General features: G+C 38.7%; 1 protein-coding gene across 7 annotated transcripts in view; it reads left to right on the top strand.

Annotated features, from left to right (window-relative positions):
- FAM208B (family with sequence similarity 208, member B) overlaps window positions 1-20,430 on the top strand; it is a 67,572-nt gene that overhangs the window by 23,127 nt on the left and 24,015 nt on the right. For all 7 annotated transcript variants that reach the window (XM_010836367.1, XM_010836366.1, XM_010836369.1 and 4 more), the window contains 10 exons: window positions 2,661-2,806; window positions 3,100-3,195; window positions 4,251-4,323; window positions 7,753-7,844; window positions 10,383-10,520; window positions 10,663-10,793; window positions 10,875-10,894; window positions 11,000-11,099; window positions 19,084-19,184; window positions 20,062-20,165. In XM_010836367.1, coding sequence (XP_010834669.1) covers window positions 2,661-2,806; window positions 3,100-3,195; window positions 4,251-4,323; window positions 7,753-7,844; window positions 10,383-10,520; window positions 10,663-10,793; window positions 10,875-10,894; window positions 11,000-11,099; window positions 19,084-19,184; window positions 20,062-20,165 — 1,001 coding nt within the window. The remainder of the gene's footprint in view (window positions 1-2,660; window positions 2,807-3,099; window positions 3,196-4,250; window positions 4,324-7,752; window positions 7,845-10,382; window positions 10,521-10,662; window positions 10,794-10,874; window positions 10,895-10,999; window positions 11,100-19,083; window positions 19,185-20,061; window positions 20,166-20,430) is intronic.

The raw sequence follows: 20,430 nt of genomic DNA, 5'->3' as shown, positions 1-20,430 counted from the left end.
TTGCTACTGGAAAAACCATAGCCTTGACTAGACGGACCTTTCTTGGCAAAGTAATGTCTCTGCTTTTTAATATACTGTCTAGTTTGGTCATAACTTTTCTTCCAAGGAGCAAGCATCTTTTAATTTCATGGCTGCAGTCACCATCTGCAGTGATTTTGGAGCCTCAAAAAATAAAAGTCTGTCACTGTTTCCACTGTTTACTCATCTATTTGCCATAAAGTAATGGGATTGGATTCTGTGATCTTAGTTTTCTGAATGTCGAGTTTTAAGCCAACTTTTTCACTCTCTTTTACTTTCATCAAGAGGCTCTTTAGTTCTTTGCTTTCTGCCATAAGTGTGGTATCATCTGTGTATCTGAGGTTATTGATATTTCTCCAGCAGTCTTGATTCCAGCTTGTGCTTCATCCAGTCCAGCATTTCTTATGATGTGCTCTGCATATAAGTTAAATAAGCAGGGGGACAATATACAGCCTTGACATACTCTTTTCCCAATTTGGAACCAGTCTGTTGTTCCTTGTTCAGTTCTATCTGTTGCTTCTTGACCTGCATACAGATTTCTCAGAAGGCAGGTCAGATGGTCTGGTATTCTCATCTCTCGAAGAATTTTCCACAGTTTATGGTGGTCCACACAGTCAAAGGCTTTGGAGTAGTCAATAAAGCAGAAATAGATGTTTTTCTGAACTCTCTTGCTTTTTCGATGATCCAGCAGATGTTGGCAATTTGATCTCTGGTTCCTCTGCCTTTTCTAAATCCAGGTTGAACATCTGGAAGTTCACAGTTCACATTCTGTTGAAGCCTGGCTTGGAGAATTTTGAGCATTGCTTTACTAGTGTGTGAGATGAGTGCAGTTGTGTGGTAGTTTGAGCATTCTTTGGCATTGCCTTTCTTTGGGATTGGAATGAAAACTGACCTTTTCCAGTCCTGTGGCCACTGCTGAGTTTTTTAAATTTGCTGGCATATTGAGTGCAGCACTTTCACAGCATCATCTTTTAGGATTTGAAATAGCTCAGTTGGAATTCCTTCACCTCCACTAGCTTTCTTTGTAGTGATGCTTCCTAAGGCCCACTTGACTTCACATTCCAGGATGTCTGGCTCTAGGTGAGTGATCATGCCATTGTGATTATCTGGGTCATGAAGATCTTTTTTGTATAGTTCTTCTGTGTATTCTTGCCACCTCTTAATACCTCCTGCTTCTGTCATGTTCATACCATTTTTGTACTTTATTGCGCCCATCTTTGCATGAAATGTTCCCTTGGTGTCTCTAATTTTCTTGAAGAGATCTCTAGTCTTTTCCATTCTATTGTTTTCCTCTATTTCTTTGCATTAATCTCTGAGGAAGCCTTTCTTATCTCTCCTTGCTATTCTCTGGAACTCTGCATTCAGATGGGTATATCTTTCTTTTTCTCCTTTGCCTTTTGCTTCTCTTCTTTTCATAGCTATTTGTAAGGCCTCCTCAGACAACCATTTTGCCTTTTTGCATTTCTTTTTCTTGGGGATCGTCTTGATCCCTGCCTTCTATACAGTGTCACGAACCTCCGTCCATAGTTCTTCAGGCACTCTATCAGATCTGATCCCTTGAATCTATTTGTCACTTCCACTGTATACTCATAAGGGATTTGATTTAGGTCAGACCTGAATGGTCTAGTGGTTTTTCCCTACTTTTCTCAATTTAAGTCTGAATTTGGCAATAAGGAGTTCATGATCTGAGCCACAGTCAGCTCCCGGTCTTGTTTTTGCTGACTGTATAGCTTCTCCATCTTTGGCTGCAAAGAATATAATCAGTCTGATTTTGATATTGACCATCTGGTGATGTCCATGTGTAGAGTCTTCTCTTGTGTTGTTGGAAGAGGGTGTTGGCTATGACCTGTGTGTTCTCTTGGCAAAACTCTTTATAGCCTTTGCTCCCTTCATTCTGTACTCCAGGGTCAAGTGAGTATGCAGTAGTAGCCCCTTTCCATGGAACCTCACAGACTTCTCTGTAGATTTGGTGAGCCACTGGGAAGGTTAAGTTTATCAAAATGTGGCCTGCTGCTGCTGCAAAGTCGCTTCAGTTGTGTCTGAGTCTGTGTGACCCCATAGATGGCAGCCCACCAGGCTCCTCTGTCCTTGGGATTCTCCAGGCAAGAACACTGGAGTGAGTGGCCATTTCCTTCTCCAGTGCATGAAAGTGAAAAGTGAAAGTGAAGTCTCTCAGTCGCATCCAACTCCTAGTAACCCCATGGACTGCAGCCTACCAGGCTCTTCCGTCCATGGGATTTTCCAGGCAAGAGTACTGGAGTGGGCTGCCACTGACTTCTCCAAAATGTGGCCTAGATTTACAAAAACTTAGGAACAAGAAGCATTGATCTAAGCAGTCGCTGACCTCCAGCTTGACACTATAGATGCATCTGCTTTTACAGCCTTGATTACAGCACCCAGCTTTAAACCTAAAGGGATTTACTCTTGCATTAAAAGTAATTCGTCCATTGTTATAATCCATTTAGGTTATTTTCATCGAGTATGAGGTCTTTGAAGATAGTCCAGATATGGTGGCCAGAACATAATGGAAATGTCTTTGTTATTCAGGAAGGAAATGAATGACTTGGTCAGTGATATTTAGTGTGCCACTTTCCCCAGCCTTTGGTTATCTTAAACAGTTGCATTATTTTTGTGTTTTACAGTTTTTGAGACAGTATCCTTGAGTTCAGACTCTCTCTTCCAGAGGACAGTTTCAATTCTCCATACTTCTTACTTGGACTCTGCATCTGAGCATGGTTTTCAGTACAGTCAAGTGACTTTGGTGAAAAATGACATTTTCTTAAATGAGGTGAGGTGCTTGGTACACACTGTGTCTGTGGTTAGTTTTATTTTAGTTTTAAAGAAATAGACCTATCATTTTTTATATTTGAGCCTAGTTCTTTTTAGCTATCACATTTTAGCAAGATTAACGATCCTTGGTAATAATCACTTGAAAGGTAATTGTAATGTATTCTAGAGAATAGAAAAATAATAAATTTCATTAGTCTTTTAGCAGGAGGAATTCAGTTGATGCATTTTTTAAAAATTAATTTGGAAGGCAAAATAACATGTTTATAACATTTGATTATTCTGTTTATACAGTACAAAGCTTTTTACCAAGAAAAAAAAGCTAGTAACTATACTCACGAAGAACTTCAAGAAACTTACGGGTTTCTTCTGTTTGAAACTGAAAATCAGGTAAGGAAATTTGGTCTTAGAAAATTAATTTTATGATATTAAGGTACAAAATTAATTATGTCATTAAAGTTAAACATTGATTCTATAAAATTTGTAACATTACCAGTTCATCAGTCTTTTTTAGGTAGCAGTGTAAATGACAATGAAAGCTTCTCATGAAAGAGATTTAATTTCTACAACTTTTTAAGGTTTTCTTTAGTTTTATCTTAAATACATTTGTAAGCTTGTAGTGAGATTTCGATTAATACAAAGTTCTTAATAATGCCTTTTAATGGAGTGAATGGATATTTTTCCATTCTGGATCATTGTTTACATAGATATCTTCTATTTCTCGTGGAAGTTTCTTCAAGTTTAAATTACATGGTTTTGGGGATAAGATGAACACTTTCAGCATTCTAGTTACTTGGAATTGTTTCATGCTGTTTTGAAAATTGAACATATGTATTGTTGCTTATACCTAAATTGTGGAGAAAGAAACTGCTGTGTGCAGGTATGTCTCCAAAGACACTTCTAGATACACTTTCATCAGTGCCAGAGATCTGTGATCCAGCTTAAAGTAATTCACAGGTAGTATTTTGGTTGGGATCATGATTTTTAAAGAATGGGGGTAGATTTGCTAAAGGATAGTTAACATTAGCATGTACCTTATGGTTACATAGTAATACCAGAGAGTTTATTTACTTAGTTGTTGACTTCCAAATAAGATGTTAAGGGTTCATACTTTAAAAAAAAATAAAGGTCATCTGGGGGTAAGGCATTTTCAAATTTCGTGATTCCCAAGCTGTAATTGTAAAAGAAATCTTCAGGAGAGGACTAATCTGTGAGCTTGTTTAATTTGGTTTTGCCAGTGACATTTTCATTAGCAGAAATGGTAAAATTTCATGAAAAAGTTTAAACTGTTAATATTAACTGAAACACAATTGCCTTATAGAAACTTGCTTTGTGCCATGAATGCATATAGTGTACAGATTCTGTATTGAAAGTTTGTATGTAAATTATAGTTATTTCATTGACTCCAAAACATGGTATAAGCAAAGTCCGAACTTTTGTTTAAGGCGAAGTTGGTATGTCAGCATGGACTCTGTGTGGGCAGCAGTGCTATCACCACTCTGGGAGACCCAGCAAAAGGTACGGTCTATAAGGAAGGAGAATTTCTTTTACAAGGTGAAGTGGAATTTAGTTAGTTATATAAGAGTCTGTATTAAAAGCTAGTTTCATTGATGATAAATAATCTTTGGAATCAGAACTTTAGATATATACATGAGCTTTGAATCTAAGAACGTAAGGCTTTCTAATAGAGTTCTCTCTTTTAAAAGATGATTGGACTAGAAGATATCTTTCAGATATCTTTCAAGAGGTCAGTGCTATCATCTGGGGCTAAGGAGGCTTTCCTCCTAACTATCATTATGGCAGTAGGAATAGAGAATAGATGGTACTGACCAAAGATGGCAACTGTGGGATATGAGGAGTAGAGAAAGGAAATAATCAAATATAAAGTGTTAAATTTACACTGCATTGATATTATCAATAGAGGAGAGATTTTAGATAGGCTGATGAGTTACAGGAGAAAGGTAGTCTTATCATTGAGATTAGAATTTTTCCTTCAATGTATATTTATTATTTTTGAAATGAAAAGAATCATGTACAAAGAGCAGCACAATAAGACACATGCTGTATTGGAAGTGTGCACAGTATTCTAAAGAAGCAACCAACATGTCTTGGGAAATGAACAGAAAACCTTGCAATATCTTATACTGATATGTGTCTTTCACAAGCCAAACAAATGCAATGTATGGCCTTGTTTGGATTGTGATCTAAGCAAACCATCTGTAAAAATATTTATAAGGCAAGTGGGGAATCTGAACTTTGGCTGAATATTTGATGATAGTGAAGTATTATTATTATGAGATATGATAAAGGTATAACAATAATGCTAGGAGAAAAGAACCCTTATCTTTTAGGTAAACATACTGGTATGCTTGTGGGTGAAATGATATGAAGTTTGGGATTTTTACAGGTGAATATAAAATAAAAACAGTGATCATGAGTTAATGACTACTGAAATTGGGTAATGAAAAAAAAAAAAAAAAATGTGCTTTAGCCCTCATTTCTTTAAGCTTCACTTTCTTCATCTGTAAATAAATAAAACTATCTTCTAGATTTGTTGTGAGGATTATGAGACTATGAAAAGTGCTTAGCATGGAGCTTACACCTAGTAAGCTCGCAATAAATGAACACTTATTCCAGTAAGCTGTTTGAGAAACAGTAGGTCATCTTAAGTGTTCTGGAAGCTATCCTGCTGGTGGTGAAAACATTTGGAAGAGGGATGAGGACTAGAGGTTGCGGCTCAAGGTGGCAGAGGGTGCATGTTAGTTGAAGCCAAAGATATTGTTACATGGGGCAGCACAGATGGTGAAGAACAGAACTTTTATTTAGATGGTATGGGACCAAGGGATGGGGACATGGGGCAAGGACAGGAAGAGGAAGAGCTGAGAGCAGTCCAGTGAATGAAGAATCTGGAGGTGGAGTCTCACAAGAAACAGAAGGTGTCCGGAGGGGTATTAGCAGTGTCAGATGCTGTAAAGTTGGAGATCAGGAGTGAGAAAGACTATGGGGCTTCATGGCTAGGTTCTTGCTGGCCCTTTGTAATAACAGCTTTATTGAGATAAAATTCACCATACAATTCACCCATTTGAAGTATACAGTTCAGTGTTTTTTTTAGTGCATTCAGAGTTGTGCAACAGTCAGCACGGTCAGTTTTAGACTGTTTTCATCAGTTACCTCCCCTCTCACCAGCCTTGGTAACCACTGCTTTCCTTTTTGCACCTGTGGATTGACCTATTCCAGACATTCCATATAAATGGAATCATATCTGACCTTTTGTGAGTAACTGTTTTTTTACTTAGTGTTTTTGAGATTCTCTATGTTGTTGCATGTACTTGATTCACTTTTTGACTGAATAATATTCCATATCAGCAGTTGGTAGACATTTCGTTTCTACTTTTTAGCTATTATTAAAAAAAGCTAGTATGTATATTCTTGTACATATGGTCTTTATGTGGACAAGTATTTTCATTTTTGCTGGGTTATACCTAGGAGTGGAATTGCTGGCTTAATATGGTAACTCTGTGTGTAGGAAATGTTTTTAAACTTCTATTCAGCTCTCCTAAAGGACATGAAAGAGGATAAGTTCACAACTCAAATAACAGTTTACATGAAACCTTTTTTTCTTTTCCCCTATTCTTCCTTAACACCTCCTTCTTTTCATTATGAAAAATGCTAATGTAGAAAAAAGCAGCATGGTATGATATACCCATCACCTACATTTACCAGATAATGTTTTGCATTAATTCTCTTCATTTGTCTAAAAATATTTTTTTTTCCTGAAAAATGTGGAAGTGAGTTACAAGCAAATGCCTCAGCTTATACCTCTAAAAATCAAGGCCATTTTTCTATGTGACAGTTGCATGAGTTTATTGTTGATGTTTTGAGAGCCTGGTTTCAGTAGGCGGTGGAGTAGAGGCTGCATTATTCCTACAAATACACATTCTTCTTCTTCACACGCTGGGGGTGATGATAAGAAAGCACTACTGGATATGTATGTTTATAGTTTTTGGCTCAAGTAAAATAATGAAATATATGAAAGTAAGCCTTTATATTACTATAGTATATTACAGTTTTAAAGGTTTATGGATCTTTTTAAATCTTCCTGAAAACCTGTGATTTCTGACCCACACCCATCCTCTCACTACTCAGTCATGTGCTTAGGAGTAGTAGTAAGTGAAGAACTTGGAATTGGAATCCAGTCTTCTGACAACATGTCTATAACTCGGTTCATTCTATCTGTGTTCTCACCGCTGTCTTTTCTATTTCACAAGCAATGCCTCAGTTCAGGAATATCCCTGAAATGGGTTCTTTCCTCTGTTTTCTCACTGCTGCTTCTGTGTAGGGATCATCCTCTCCTGCCTCAACCTACAGGAGTCTCTCCCCGCTTGAGACTCAACTTCTCTTTTAAACAGCAATGGTCTGTAATGAGGCTGCAGTGGTAAACAAAAAATATCTAACCTCTGCTGACTAGAATTCACAGTCCAGTAGGACATGCTGCTTAAAGACAGGGATCTTTTTCTGTTTCCCTTTGTATCACTGCTGCCTGGCACAGACCTGCTGTGTAGTAAACCTCAGCACACATTCTTAAATAAGAACATTTACTGAGATTTTCTGGAAAAAATAACTTGAGAATCAGATTACCACAGGCCTTTTCACTGAAAGATTGCATGGAAAATAAAAGAGACTTTTCCAAAATTGTAATACATTCATCCCTTTTCAGTTACTGTACCCAAATAGAAAATTGGTTGTCAAACTGATATATTTTATCTTAGCTCTGATGTTTCCATACCTGTAGAATATCTCAAATAGATTTTAAAAGGTAAGCATTTTCAAAATAGTTTTTTAAAGTTACCTTTTATTTGTCCCTTGTGTCATCTTGTTCAGTTTAAGTAACCCATGTGTAAACAGCCTTTTTAAAGTGTAAATTAATCTATTTTTATACTTTTATAGGTGTGTACATTTCCAAATACTCAGACTATCTTCACGCAAGACCTTGGTATCATGGGAAGTCTGGTTATGTTGTAATTTTTAATCTAATTAAGGTAAAGCCTAAATTTGCTTCTGTGTAATTTTTTTTTAATGAAAGTTTATCAGTCTTTGATCATGTTTTTTGCAGATCATTTGCTAAACATAGTCCTTGCCAAAGACAGTTATGGAGAAGGCAGTGGCACCCCACTCCAGTACTCTTGCCTGGAAAATCCCATGGACGGAGGAGCCTGGAAAGCTGCAGTCCATGGGGTCACTGAGGGTCGGGCACGATTGAGCGACTTCACTTTCACTTTTCACTTTCCTGCATTGGAGAAGGAAATGACAACCCACTCCAGTGTTCTTGCCTGGAGAATCCCAGGGATGGGGCAGCCTGGTGGGCTGCCATCTATGGGGTCGCACAGAGTTGGACACGACTGACGTGACTTAGCAGCCAGAGACAGCTGTTTAGAATCAGAAAAAATAACTGCTCCCTTTGCTTTCCTTTAAGGATAAAGCTTTTTTTTACTCTTTTAATAGATGATCTGTGAATTTTTTTTCTTAAAGCTTCAAAATAATACAGCTATAAGAGATGAATTTGGAAAGCAGCATTCTGGTTTAAATTGTCAAAATGAGAAATCTTTATGCATTTTTGTATCCTAAAACATTGAGATCTTGTTCATAGCTTCATGTGATACCTATAACTAATAATCTCAGAAATTTTTTAGTTCCCTTAAATAATGCAGTATAAGTGAATCACACAATTAGCATTTTCACTCAAATAGTAGGAAAACTAATTTTAGAGGTCGGGGGATTTTTTGAGGACATATTCTGTGGTCTTGTTTTGTTTGTGCTTTTGTTTTAGCATTCCTACTAAGTTCTTTGGTTATAAACCTAACACTACTGATTTTTTAAGAGTGTGAGTTCTCCATATTCCAAAATTTGTCCCCAAGAACTGAAGGGAAGGTAGCATTTATTGGCTCCCAGCTGCTGCTTCCCCCTTTAACATTTCCCTCTCCTGCTCTGTGATAAGTACTGTAGTTCTGCTGCAGCCCACATGCCTGTCAGCTCAGATATCAAGTTTTTTATGTCAGATTGTGCCTCGCCATTGGTTTCACGCCCCTACCCTGTCTGGCGGACCCTGCTGTTTAGTTTTGAGTTTCTGGCTATGTGCTCTCAGTCCTCCTTACTTCACTGCTCAGAAGCCAGCCCTGCCCAGTTTGATGGGGAGACGATGCAGGTTCTGACTGCTCACTGGAGCACCACTCATGTGATTAGTCTTCTGAGTATTGTCCTTGGTGGTCCAAGTGCTGAAGAGGAGGGACCTTAACAGCAAGCATATATATATATTTAAATAGTGCATCTTGTAAACATAAAAATAAAAGTTGCGTATTATTTTGTACCTCATTTTGGTACCTGTTTGGTGTATTTTCATTTTTTTCATGTTATGTCATTATGTTATTCAAGATAGCTTTTAAAATCATTGTATGACCTTTTATTGCATGATAAACTAACTCAACAGTTCTCTTTTTCCTTTTTCTGGGAGATACGTACCCCTTAATGAAGAGATTCCATAGTGAAAAACACTGTCAGCTGTTGAGTAATCAGGGCTATTGGCCTGTGAAGTGCTTTACTGGGCTTTTGTTCCTTGCTGGTTTACTGGGTGCTGCTGGAAAGGAGTATCTTGGTCTCTAATTTACAATTTACAGAGAAGGCAGTAGCACCCCACTCCAGTACTCTTGCCTGGGAAAATCCCATGGATGGAGGAGCCTGGTGGGCTGCAGTCCATGGGGTCGCGAAGAGTCGGACATGACTAAGCAACTTCACTTTCACTTTTCATTTGCATGCATTAGAGAAGGAAATGGCAACCCACTCGTGTTTTTGCCTGGAAAAATCCCAGGGACGGGGGACCCTGGTAGGCTGCTGTCTATGGGGTCGCACAGAGTCAGACACGATTGAAGTGACTTAGCAGCAGCAGCAGCAATTTACAGTTTATAATTTAATACTTCAGTTTGGAACTCATCTTTTGACATTTTAGTTTTTTTCATCTTTTATGATATAGTCTGAATATATTCAATATATATATTCAGTATATATTGAATAGCGAGTCTGTTTGGTGGACTATGTAATTTCTCTTTTAAAGAAATAAAGTTAAGTTAAAGTGTTAGTCAGTTGTGTCCAACTCTTCGCGACCCCATGGACTATAACCCACCAGGCTCCTCTGTCCATGGAATTTCCCAGGCAAGAATACTGGAGTGGGTTGCCATTTCCTTCTCTAGTTGAAAGGAATGGTTCTCCTAAATTGGGCTAATTCATGTACTTCTTTAATACTATGAAAAAAGCTGTGGATGTTTGCCTAAGAAGGATGCCAAATTATATCAGAGTTTGTGAAAAAACAAAAAACTTGAAGGGCTAAATACAAATGTAATGGGGTTCATGGATAATTAAAACTATTGTTGGTCTTAAGATAATTTTTTAAGAGCCATAGTTCTTAACACAGTGTACTGTTAGTCAAAACACATCCCCATCTTTATTTAGACTATTTTAAAATAAATCCTAGAGTAAAATTATTCCTATTTGAAGATATTTGATTAGTCTTAATATTTTCATTCTAGGGAAAAGTCAAGTTTGTGTCTGAGAATTATACAGCTAACTATACTAGCCCATCTTCTGGCTATGATTGCCATGTGGCTGCAAATACTAACAAGATTTCTCACAAGACAAGTCATTTTCGCACCTTTGAACTGAGTCAGGTATAGTCACCTGGGAATAAATCATTTGCAAGATACTTTTCTGAATCTAATGAGTTAAATTTGGAGGTTGGGTAGGGTTGAAATAAACTTGATACATGAGGAATTCTGTAGTGCTATCCTCATAATACTTCTCTTCTTTCAGTATTACCTCTATGAACTTTCAGGCAGCACTGTTACTGAGCGACCCAGACAGATCTGTCCTTACCTGATTGTAGCTTTTCAGTACAGGGAACCTAAAAAGATGGCAGCACCAGCCCATGATCATAAAAGCATGTAAGTAATTATGTGCATACTTTGTTTTACTGGATTTGTTTTCTTTGCTCTTATAAAAATGCTTCTTTTTCCCCCCCCTAGACTTGAACTCAGAGAAAATGGTAAGAAATTATTTAATTGTTTTTTTTTTTTTAGTTTTTTCTTTAAGTAAATGTTTTGTTCAAAAATAAAATAATCAGTTTCTTTCTTAACCTCATTTCTTACAGTTCTCATCTGTCCATGGAAAGGGAAATTAATTATACAAGGCTGTCTGCTGTGTGATATAACTCTTTGGTCTTCCTATGGTACAGCAGTTCCAAAACAACTGTAAGTGTTGAATTAATGCCCTTTACTAATGCTTCTCTAAGTTTTCAGTTCTCATTTTGAGGTCCTGCTTGTTGGCACTGGTATGAAATATACCAGCTATACTTGGTTTTAGGTTATTCTTCAGGAGATGTATAGAGTACAGGGCCGTGACACAAGAGACCTAAATTCAAATCTAAATCTGACCTTTGCTTTGGAATAAGTTAGTTTTATTGTTGCTCAGTTGCTAAGCTGTGTCTGACTCTGTAACCCCATGGACTGTAGCAAGCCAGGCTTCCCTGTCCTTCACTATCTCCTGGAATTTGCTCAAACTCATGTCCATTGAGTCAGTGATTCCATCCAACCATCTCATCCTCTATTGTCCCCTTCTCCTCCTGCCCTCAATCTTTCCCAGCATCAGGGTCTTTTCCAATGAGTTGGCTCTTTATATCAGGTGGCCACAGTATTGGAGCTTCAGCATCAGTCCTTCCAATGAATATTCAGGGTTGATTTCCTTGAGGATTGACTGGTTTGATCTTGCTATCCAAGGAAGTCTCAAGAGTCTTCTCCAACACCGTAGTTGAAAAGCATCAGTTCTTTGGTGCTCAGCCTTCATTACGGTCCAGCTCTCACATCTATATATGACTGCTAAAAAAAACATAGCTTTGGCTATATGGACCTTTGTTGGCAAAGTGAAGTCCCTACATTTTAGTTTTATAAACTTTGATAAATCACTTTAAAATTTTTAGCATCTTAATCCATTTGTGGAAAAATAAACTCTCAGGCTAAATTAATTTACTTAATGCTAGAAGTTTGACTTTCTGTGAGAAACAAATTGGATAACAGATGCAGATTATAGCCACTTAATTCTATTATAGTTTTTATTAAGATATGCAGAATCTAATTTTCACATGATTTTCCTAAGGTAGTATTAGAGGAGCTGTTACATGTATTTATATGATAATGAATTACAGTATTTTTTCCCTGGGTATCTTGTGATACTTTTTTGTTTAATCTATTTAGTTTGCCCCCAAACCCCTTGAAAGTTAGATATGCTTTAACTGAAATAGAAAGTGAAAGTTAGTGTTCTATTAGAAATAATTTTCTTTTTATTGGCTCTTTTTAGAAGTTTTATGTTTGTTTGTTTATTTAGATTGCATGAGCCTTCATTGCTTTGTGCAACTTTCTCTAGTTATGGTGAGCAGGGGGCTACTCTCTAGTTGCAGTACTGGGACAGCTCATAGTGGTGGCTTCTCTCGTTGAGCAGCACAGGCTTTAGGAGTGCAGGCTTCAGGAGCTGCAGCACACAGTCTCAGTAGTTGTACAGAGTACAACTAGTAAGTGTAGAAGCCACTCCAGTGTTCTTGCCTGGAGAATCCCAAGGACGGGGGAGCCTGATAGGCTGCCGTCTATAGGATTGCACAGAGTCGGACACGACAAGTGAGTTAGCAGCAGCAGCAGTAAGTGTAGAAAGAGTGATGAAATTAGGAAATCACATTTTGGCAACATCATAATGATCAATGGAGGCTTGATAAAGTAGGTGGAAGTTTGATGGAATTTACATATTTCACAAAGGAAAAAACACAGACCTTATAATAGAAGAAGCTGCACATGGCATTTTAACTCAGTTCAGTTCAGTTCAGTTGCTCAGTCGTGTCCGACTCTTTGCAACCCTATGAACTGCAGCATGCCAGGCCGCCCTGTCCATCACCAACTCCAGGAGTCTACTCAAACTCATGTCCATCAAGTCGGTGATGCCATCCAGCCATCTCATACTCTGTCGTCCCCTTCTCCTCCTGCCCTCAATCCCTCCCAGCATCAGGGTGTTTTCCACTGAGTCAGCTATTCGCATGAGGTGGCCAAAGTTTTGGAGTTTCAGCTTTAGCATCAGTCCTTCCAATGAACACCCAGGACTGATATCCTTTAGAATAGACTGGTTGGATCACCTTGCAGTCCAAGGGACTCTCAAGAGTCTTCTCCAACACCACAGTTCAAAAGCATCAATTATTCAGCGCTGAGCTTTTTTCACAGTCCAACTCTGAGATCTGTACATGACCACTGGAAAAACCATAGCCTTGACTAGACGGACCTTTCTTGGCAAAGTAATATCTCTGTTTTTTAATATGCTGTCTAGGTTGGTCATAACTTTCCTTCCAAGGAGTAAGTGTCTTTTAATTTCATGGCTGCAATCACCATCTGCAGTGATTTTGGAGCCCCAAAAAATAAAGTCTCACACTGTTTCCACTGTTTCCCCATCTATTTCCCCATCTATCTGATGGGACCAGATGCCCTGATCTTAGTTTTCTGAATGTTGAGCTTTAAGCCAACTTTTTACTCTCCTCTTTCTCTTTCAGCAAGAGGCTTTTTAGTTCCTCTTCACTTTCTGCCATAAGGGTGGTGTCATCTGCATATCTGAGGTTATTGATATTTCTCCCGGCAATCTTGATTCCAGCTTGTGCTTCTTCCAGCCCAGCTTTTCTCATGATGTACTCTGCACAGAAGTTAAATAAGCAGGGTGACAATATACAGCCTTGACGTACTCCTTTTCCTATTTGGAACCAGTCTGTTGTTCCATGTCCAGTTCTAACTGTTGCTTCCTGACCTGCATACAGGTTTCTCAAGAGGCAGGTCAGCTGGTCTGGTATTCCCATCTCTTCCAGAATTTTCCACAGTTTATTGTGGTCCACACAGTTAAAGGCTTTGGCATAGTCAATAAAGCAGAAATAGATGTTTTTCTGAAACTCTCTTGCTTTTTCGATGATCCAGCGGATGCTGGCAATTTGATCTCTGGTTCCTCTGCCTTTTCTAAAACCAGCTTGAACATCTGGAAGTTTACGGTTCATGTATTGCTGAAGCCTGGCTTGGAGAATTTTGAGCATTACTTTACTAGCATGTGAGATGAGTGCAATTGTGTGGTAGTTTGAGCATTCTTTGGCATTGCCTTTCTTTGGGATTGGAATGAAAATTGACCTTTTATAGTCCTGTGACCACTGCTGAGTTTTCCAAATCTGCTGGCATATTAAGTGCAGCACTTTCACAGCATCATCTTTCAGGATTTGAAATAGCTCAACTGGAATTCCATCACCTTCACTAGTTTTGTTCCTAGTGATGCTTCCTAAGGCCCACTTGACTTTACATTCCAGGATGTCTGGCTCTAGGTGAGTGATCACACCATTGTGATTACCTGGGTCATGAAGATCTTTTTTGTACAGTTCTTCTGTGTATTCTTGCCACCTCTTCTTAATATCTTCTGCTTCTGTTAGGTCCATACCATTTCTGTCCTTTAATGTGCCCATCTTTGCATGAAATATTCCCGTGTTACCTCTAATTTTCTTGAAGAGATCTCTAGTCTTTCCCATTCTATTGTTTTGCTTTGTTTCTTTGCATTGATCACTAAGGAAGGCTTTCTTATCTCTCCTTGCTATTCTTTGGAACTCTGCATTCAAGTGGGAATATCTTTCCTTTTCTCCTTTGCTTTTCACTTCTCTTCTTTTTACACCTATTTGTAAGACCTTCTCAGACAGCCATTTTGCTTTTTTGCATTTCTTTTCCATGGGGATGGTCTTGATCCTTGTCTCCTGTACAATGTCACGAACCTCGGTCCATAGTTCATCAGGCACTGTATCAGATCTAGTCCCTTAAATCTATTTCTCACTTCCACTGTATAATCATAAGGGATTTGATTTAGGTCATACCTGAATGGTCTAGTGGTTTTCCCTACTTTCTTCAGTCTGAATTCGGCAATAAGGAGTTGATGATCTGAGCCACAGTCAGCTCCTGGTCTTGTTTCTGCTGACTGTAAAGAGCTTCTCCATCTTTGGCTGCAAAGAATATAATCAGTTTGATTTCGGTGTTGACCATCTGGTGATGTCCACGTGTATTCTCTTGTGTTGTTGGAAGAGGGTGTTTGCTGTGACCAGTGCATTTTCTTGGCAAAACTCTATTAGTCTTTGCCCTGCTTCATTCCATATTCCAAGGCCAAATTTGCCTGTTACTCCAGGTGTTTCTTGACTTCCTACTTTTGCATTCCAGTCCCCTATGATGAAAAGGACATCTGTTTTTTGCATGTTAGTTCTAAAATGTCTTGTAGGTCTTCATAGAACCATTCAACTTCAGCTTCTTCAGCATTACTGGTTGGAGCATAAGCTTGGATTACTGTGATATTGAATGGTTTGCCTTGGAAATGAACAGAGATCATTCTGTAATTTTTCAGATTGCATCCAAGTACTGCATTTCTGACTCTCTTGTTGACTATGATGGCTACTGCATTTCTTCTAAGGGATTCTTGCCCACAGTAGTAGATATAATGGTCATCTGAGTTAAATTCACCCATTCCAGTCCATTTTAGTTCGCTGATTCCTAGAATGTTGACGTTCACTCTTGCCATCTCCTGTTTGACCACTTCCAATTTGCCTTGATTCATGGACCTGACATTCCAGGTTCCTATGCAATATTGCTCTTTACAACATCAGACTTTGCTTCTATCACCAGTCACATCCACAACTGGGTATTGTTTTTGCTTTGGCTCCATCCCTTCACTCTTTCTGGAGTTATTTCTCCACTGATCTCCAGTAGCATATTGGGCACCTACTGACCTGGGGAGTTCCTCTTTCAGTATCCTACCATTTTGCCTTTTCATACTTTTCATGGGGTTCTCAAGGCAAGAATACTGAAGTGGTTTGCCATTCCCTTCTCCAGTGGACCACATTCTGTCAGACCCTTCCACCAAGACCCGTCCGTCTTGGGTGGCCCCACAGGGCATGGCTTAGTTTCATTGAGTTAGGCTGTGGTCTGTGTGATCAGATTGACTAGTTTTCTGTGATTATGGTTTGAGTATGTCTGCCCTCTGATGCCCTCTTGCAACACCTACCATCTTACTTGGGTTTCTCTTACCTTGGACGTGGGGTATCTCCTCACGGCTGCCCCTCCTGACCTTGAATGTGGAGTAGCTCCTCTCAGCCCTCCTGCACCTGCGCAGCCACCGCTCCTTGGACGTGGGGTTGCTCCTCTCGGCTGCTGCCCCTGACCTCAGGCGCATTTTAACTCAGTGGATAAGGTAACATCACCAGGAAAGAAATAAACATCAGGAGCTTCCTGACATGACGCACAGAGAATGACACAATGCACAGAGAATAACACGATATCATGTCTGTGGTGTTCCTGCCAGTCTAATCAGGAGGAAACATCAGACATGCCCAGATTGAGGGACAGTCTGCAAAGTAAATGGCCTGTATTATTCAGAAATATCAAGGTCAGTGAAGATGAAGACTGTTGCAGGTTGAAGGAGATGAGAGAGACATAAGTGTCGTGTGTCATGCTGGATTGGATTCTGAACCAGAAAAAAGCAGTGCCTTCTCTTGTTACCAGGTACCTTAGTGAGTGCTGTAGATTAAAGAACTGTACTGTATCGTTGATGTCTTGAGTTTGCTAATTGTTTTGTGGTTATATCAGTTCAGTCAGTTCAATCGCTCAGTCGTGTCTGACTCTTTGCGACTCCATGGACTACAGCACGCAAGGCTTCCCTGTCCATTACCAACTCCCAGAGCTGGTCCATTGAGTCGGTGATGCCACCCAACCATCTCATCCTCTGTTGTCCCCTTCTCCCTCCGCCTTCAGTCTTTCCCAGCATCAGGGTCTTTCCCAGTAAATAAGTTCTTCGCATCAGGTGGCCAAAATATTGGAGCTTCAGCTTCAGTCCTTCCAATGAATATTCAGGACTGATTTCCTTTAGGATGGACTAGTTGGATCTCTTTGCAGTCCAAGGGATTCCCAACAGTCTTCTCCAGCACCATAATTCAAAAGCATCAATTTTCGGTGGTGCTCAGCTTTCTTTATAGTCCAACTCTCACATCCATACATGACTACTGGAAAAACCATACTTGATGGACCTTTGTTGGCTAAGTAATATCTCTGCTTTTTAATATGTTGTCTAGGTTGGTCATAGCTTTTCTTCCAAGGAGCAAGCATCTTTTAATTTCATGGCTGCAGTCAACATCTGCAGTGATTTTGGAGCCCAAAAAGATAAAGTCTGACATTGTTTCCCCGTCTATTTGCCATGAAGTGATGGGACCAGATTCCACGATCTTAGTTTTCTGAATGTCAAGTTTTAAGACAACTTTTTCACTCTCCTCTTTCACTTTCATCAAGAGGCTCTTTAGTTCTTCTTTGCTTTCTGCCATAAGGGTGGTGTCATCTGTGTATCTGAGGTTATTGATATTTCTCCCGGCAGTCTTGATTTCAGCTTGGGATTCATTCAGCCTGGCATTTTGCATGATGAACACTGCATATAAGTTAAATAAGCAGGGTGACAATATACAGCCTTGACGTACTCCTTTCCCAATTTGGAACCAGTCTATTGTTCCTTGTCCAGTTCTAACTGTTGCTTCTTGACCTGCATACAGATTTCTCAGGAGGCAGGTAAGGTGGTCTGGTATTCCCAGCTCTTTAAGAATTTTCCACAGTTTGTTGTGTTCCACACAGTCAAAGGCTTTGGAGTAGTCAATAAAGCAGAAATAGATGATTTTCTGAAACTCTCTTGCTTTTCGATGATGCAACGGATGTTGGCAATTTGTTCTCTGGTTCCTCTGCCTTTTCTAAATCCAACTTGAACATTTGGAACTTCTCAGTTCACATACTATTGAATGATTCACATACCAATCTCACTTGGAGAATTTTGAGCATTACTTGCTAGCGTGTGAGATGAGTGTGATTGTGCAGTAGTTTGAGCATTCTCTGGCATTGCCTTTCTTTGGGATTGGAATGAAATCTGACGTTTCCTGGTCTTGTGGCCACTGCTGAAGTTTTCCAAATTTGCTGGCATATTGAGTGCAGCATCATCTTTTAGGATTTGAAATAACTCAGCTGGGATTCCATCACCTCCACTAGCTTTGTTCCTAGTGATGCTTCCTAAGGCCTACTTGACTTCGCACTCCAGGATGTCTGGCTCCAGGTGAGTGATCAAACCCTCATGGTTATCTGGGTCATTAAGATATTTTTTTGTATAGTTCTTCTGTGTATTAGTGCCATGCCTTCTTAATATCTTCTGCTTCTGTTAGGTCCATACCATTTCTGTCCTTTAATGTGCCCATCTTTGCATGAAATGTTCCCTTGGTATCTCTGATTTTCTAGAAAAGATCTCTAGTCGTTCCCATTCTATTGTTTACCTCTATTTCTTTGCATTGATCACTTAGGAAGGCCTTCTTATCTCTCCTTGCTATTCTTTGGATCTCTGCATTCAGATGGGTATATCTTTTGTGTGTGTGTGTGTGGTTATAGAAGGAAATGTTTTTCTTAAAAGTGCACACAGAGAAGTATTTAGGGGGAAAAGGAGGTATCCGTAAGTGTACAAGTATTTCTAACTAAGTTTTAAAGAAGGAAATGGTGCTAGTCTAGATGTGGTTCTTTATGTGGCCCTGCATGGTAGGCAGTCCTGTATTGTCGAAAGCTTTCAACTCTTATGTGGTATAATTTCTAGAAGATTCTCATTCCATTCCAGAATACATAATTATTCCACACTTATGGATATTTTGGTTATAACGAAAATGCATGCATTCAGTTAATGTGAACATATTTGCAAACCATGGTTTATGAGGTGTTAGTCCTCAGTCATGCATGACTCTTTGTGACCCCATGGATAGTCTTGTCATGCCTGACTCTTCGTGACCCCGTGGACTATAGCCTGCCAGGCTTCTTGGTGCATAGGATTCTCCAGGCAAGAGTACTGGAGTGGATTGCCATTCCCTTCTTCAGGGTATCTTCCTGACCCAGGGATCTCCTGCGTTGCAGGCAGATTTTTTATTGTCTGAGCCACCGGGGAAGCCAATTTATAAGGTCATATACCCAAAAATCTCTAGTATTTATGAATATATACATTATTTGATTTAGAGTTTATAGATTTAAAAATTTTTGTGATTTTAATAGTTTTGTTTTCATTTATATTAGAAAATCGAAATTTTGAAGCTCTAGTTTTAGTGTTTATTACATTACATGATATTGTTTTGTTTTTTAGACCACATGAACTAGATTTTAAGTATGTAATGAAAGTGTCATCTTTGAAAGAGAGACTACCAGAAGCTGCTTTTAAAAAACAGAATTACATGGAGCACAAAGGTCTGTTCAGATGTCATGGTACACTGCGTGTCCTGAGCTTTGTTCCAGTTGTTTTCCACTCTCTCATACACATACATGCGTGCACACACACTTTCTCTCCCTCCTTACTTTTGTTTTTCCCTTAAGTGATTCTTAAAAGGGTCTTTTGTGAAAGGGATAGAGTAACCATGTGATTCAGTTCCTGGGAGGCCAGCTCAAAGTGATGAATGGTAGTTTCATTTAATATGGCAGAGACTAGCTTTAATATAGAATACTGAGGGAATTAAGCAGAGATACGCTTACAAACAGTTGGAAACTCGTAATCATTACTTTCAAGGAGAACAGAGGTTTTGTGGTTGTTTTTATTTATTTACCACTGACTCTGGAACAACACAGATTTGAATTGCTTAAGTCTACTTATAAGCAGTTTTTTTTCAGTAGTGCATATTACAGTACCACCCAGTCCTTGGATGTGGAATCATGATTATCCAGGGTAATCATATATTGGAAATACTGACTGCACAGGGGGTTGAGGGAGAGGCATTCAAGGGTCACCTGTACTTTTAAATGAAATAAAGCAGAAAACATGAGAGGAAAGTTCTTAGTCATTTAGATTAATTCATGGCAACATTGATGTTTTTATTTATATATATTTATTTGTCTTGTTAACTTTATATTAGTGTAGTATAAATAAAAGCATTGTTTTTAAATACTGTATACAGTAACTTTTTATTAAGGGGTTTTATAACCAAGAACATTGAATGATCCATGTTTTTTGAATAGTATTCCTATTTCTTCTTTTAAAATATAAAATGAATAAACCGGTTGTAAAAAAAAAAAAAAGCATCATAGTATTTAAAAATAAGAAATGTTCTGTGTTTCTGATTTTTTTCCACAGTCTGTTGCCAAGACATGTGCTTCAATATGTATGAGGTGGAGCTCTCAAACAAACGGGGGGAGAAAGTAGATAAACTAATAGAATCCATTAAAAGGGAACAGTTGGTAAGAGTCATCCATTTAACATATAATTATTATTTTCCCTGAAATTGAGAACTTGATACACAGGGACTGTGGGAGAAACATATGGAGACGCACCATAGTGATGGTTCCTGTGGGTAGCATTCTAGTAAAGAATTAGAAGTCTTTTTTTCATACTTGAGTTGTTAGTGAATGATTTATTAATTTATCAGATTTGTAGGCTTATGACCTGTCAATTTTTGAAATACAGTATTTTGTCTCTTCATGAAGTGGTATGTTTTATTCTTTG

The sequence above is a fragment of the Bison bison genome, unplaced genomic scaffold (assembly GCF_000754665.1).
Source record: "Bison bison bison isolate TAMUID 2011002044 unplaced genomic scaffold, Bison_UMD1.0 scf7180017864063, whole genome shotgun sequence".
NCBI lineage: Eukaryota > Metazoa > Chordata > Mammalia > Artiodactyla > Bovidae > Bison > Bison bison.
The sequence above is the reverse complement of the archived record's forward strand: the minus strand, read 5'-3'. Positions and strand labels throughout refer to the sequence as shown.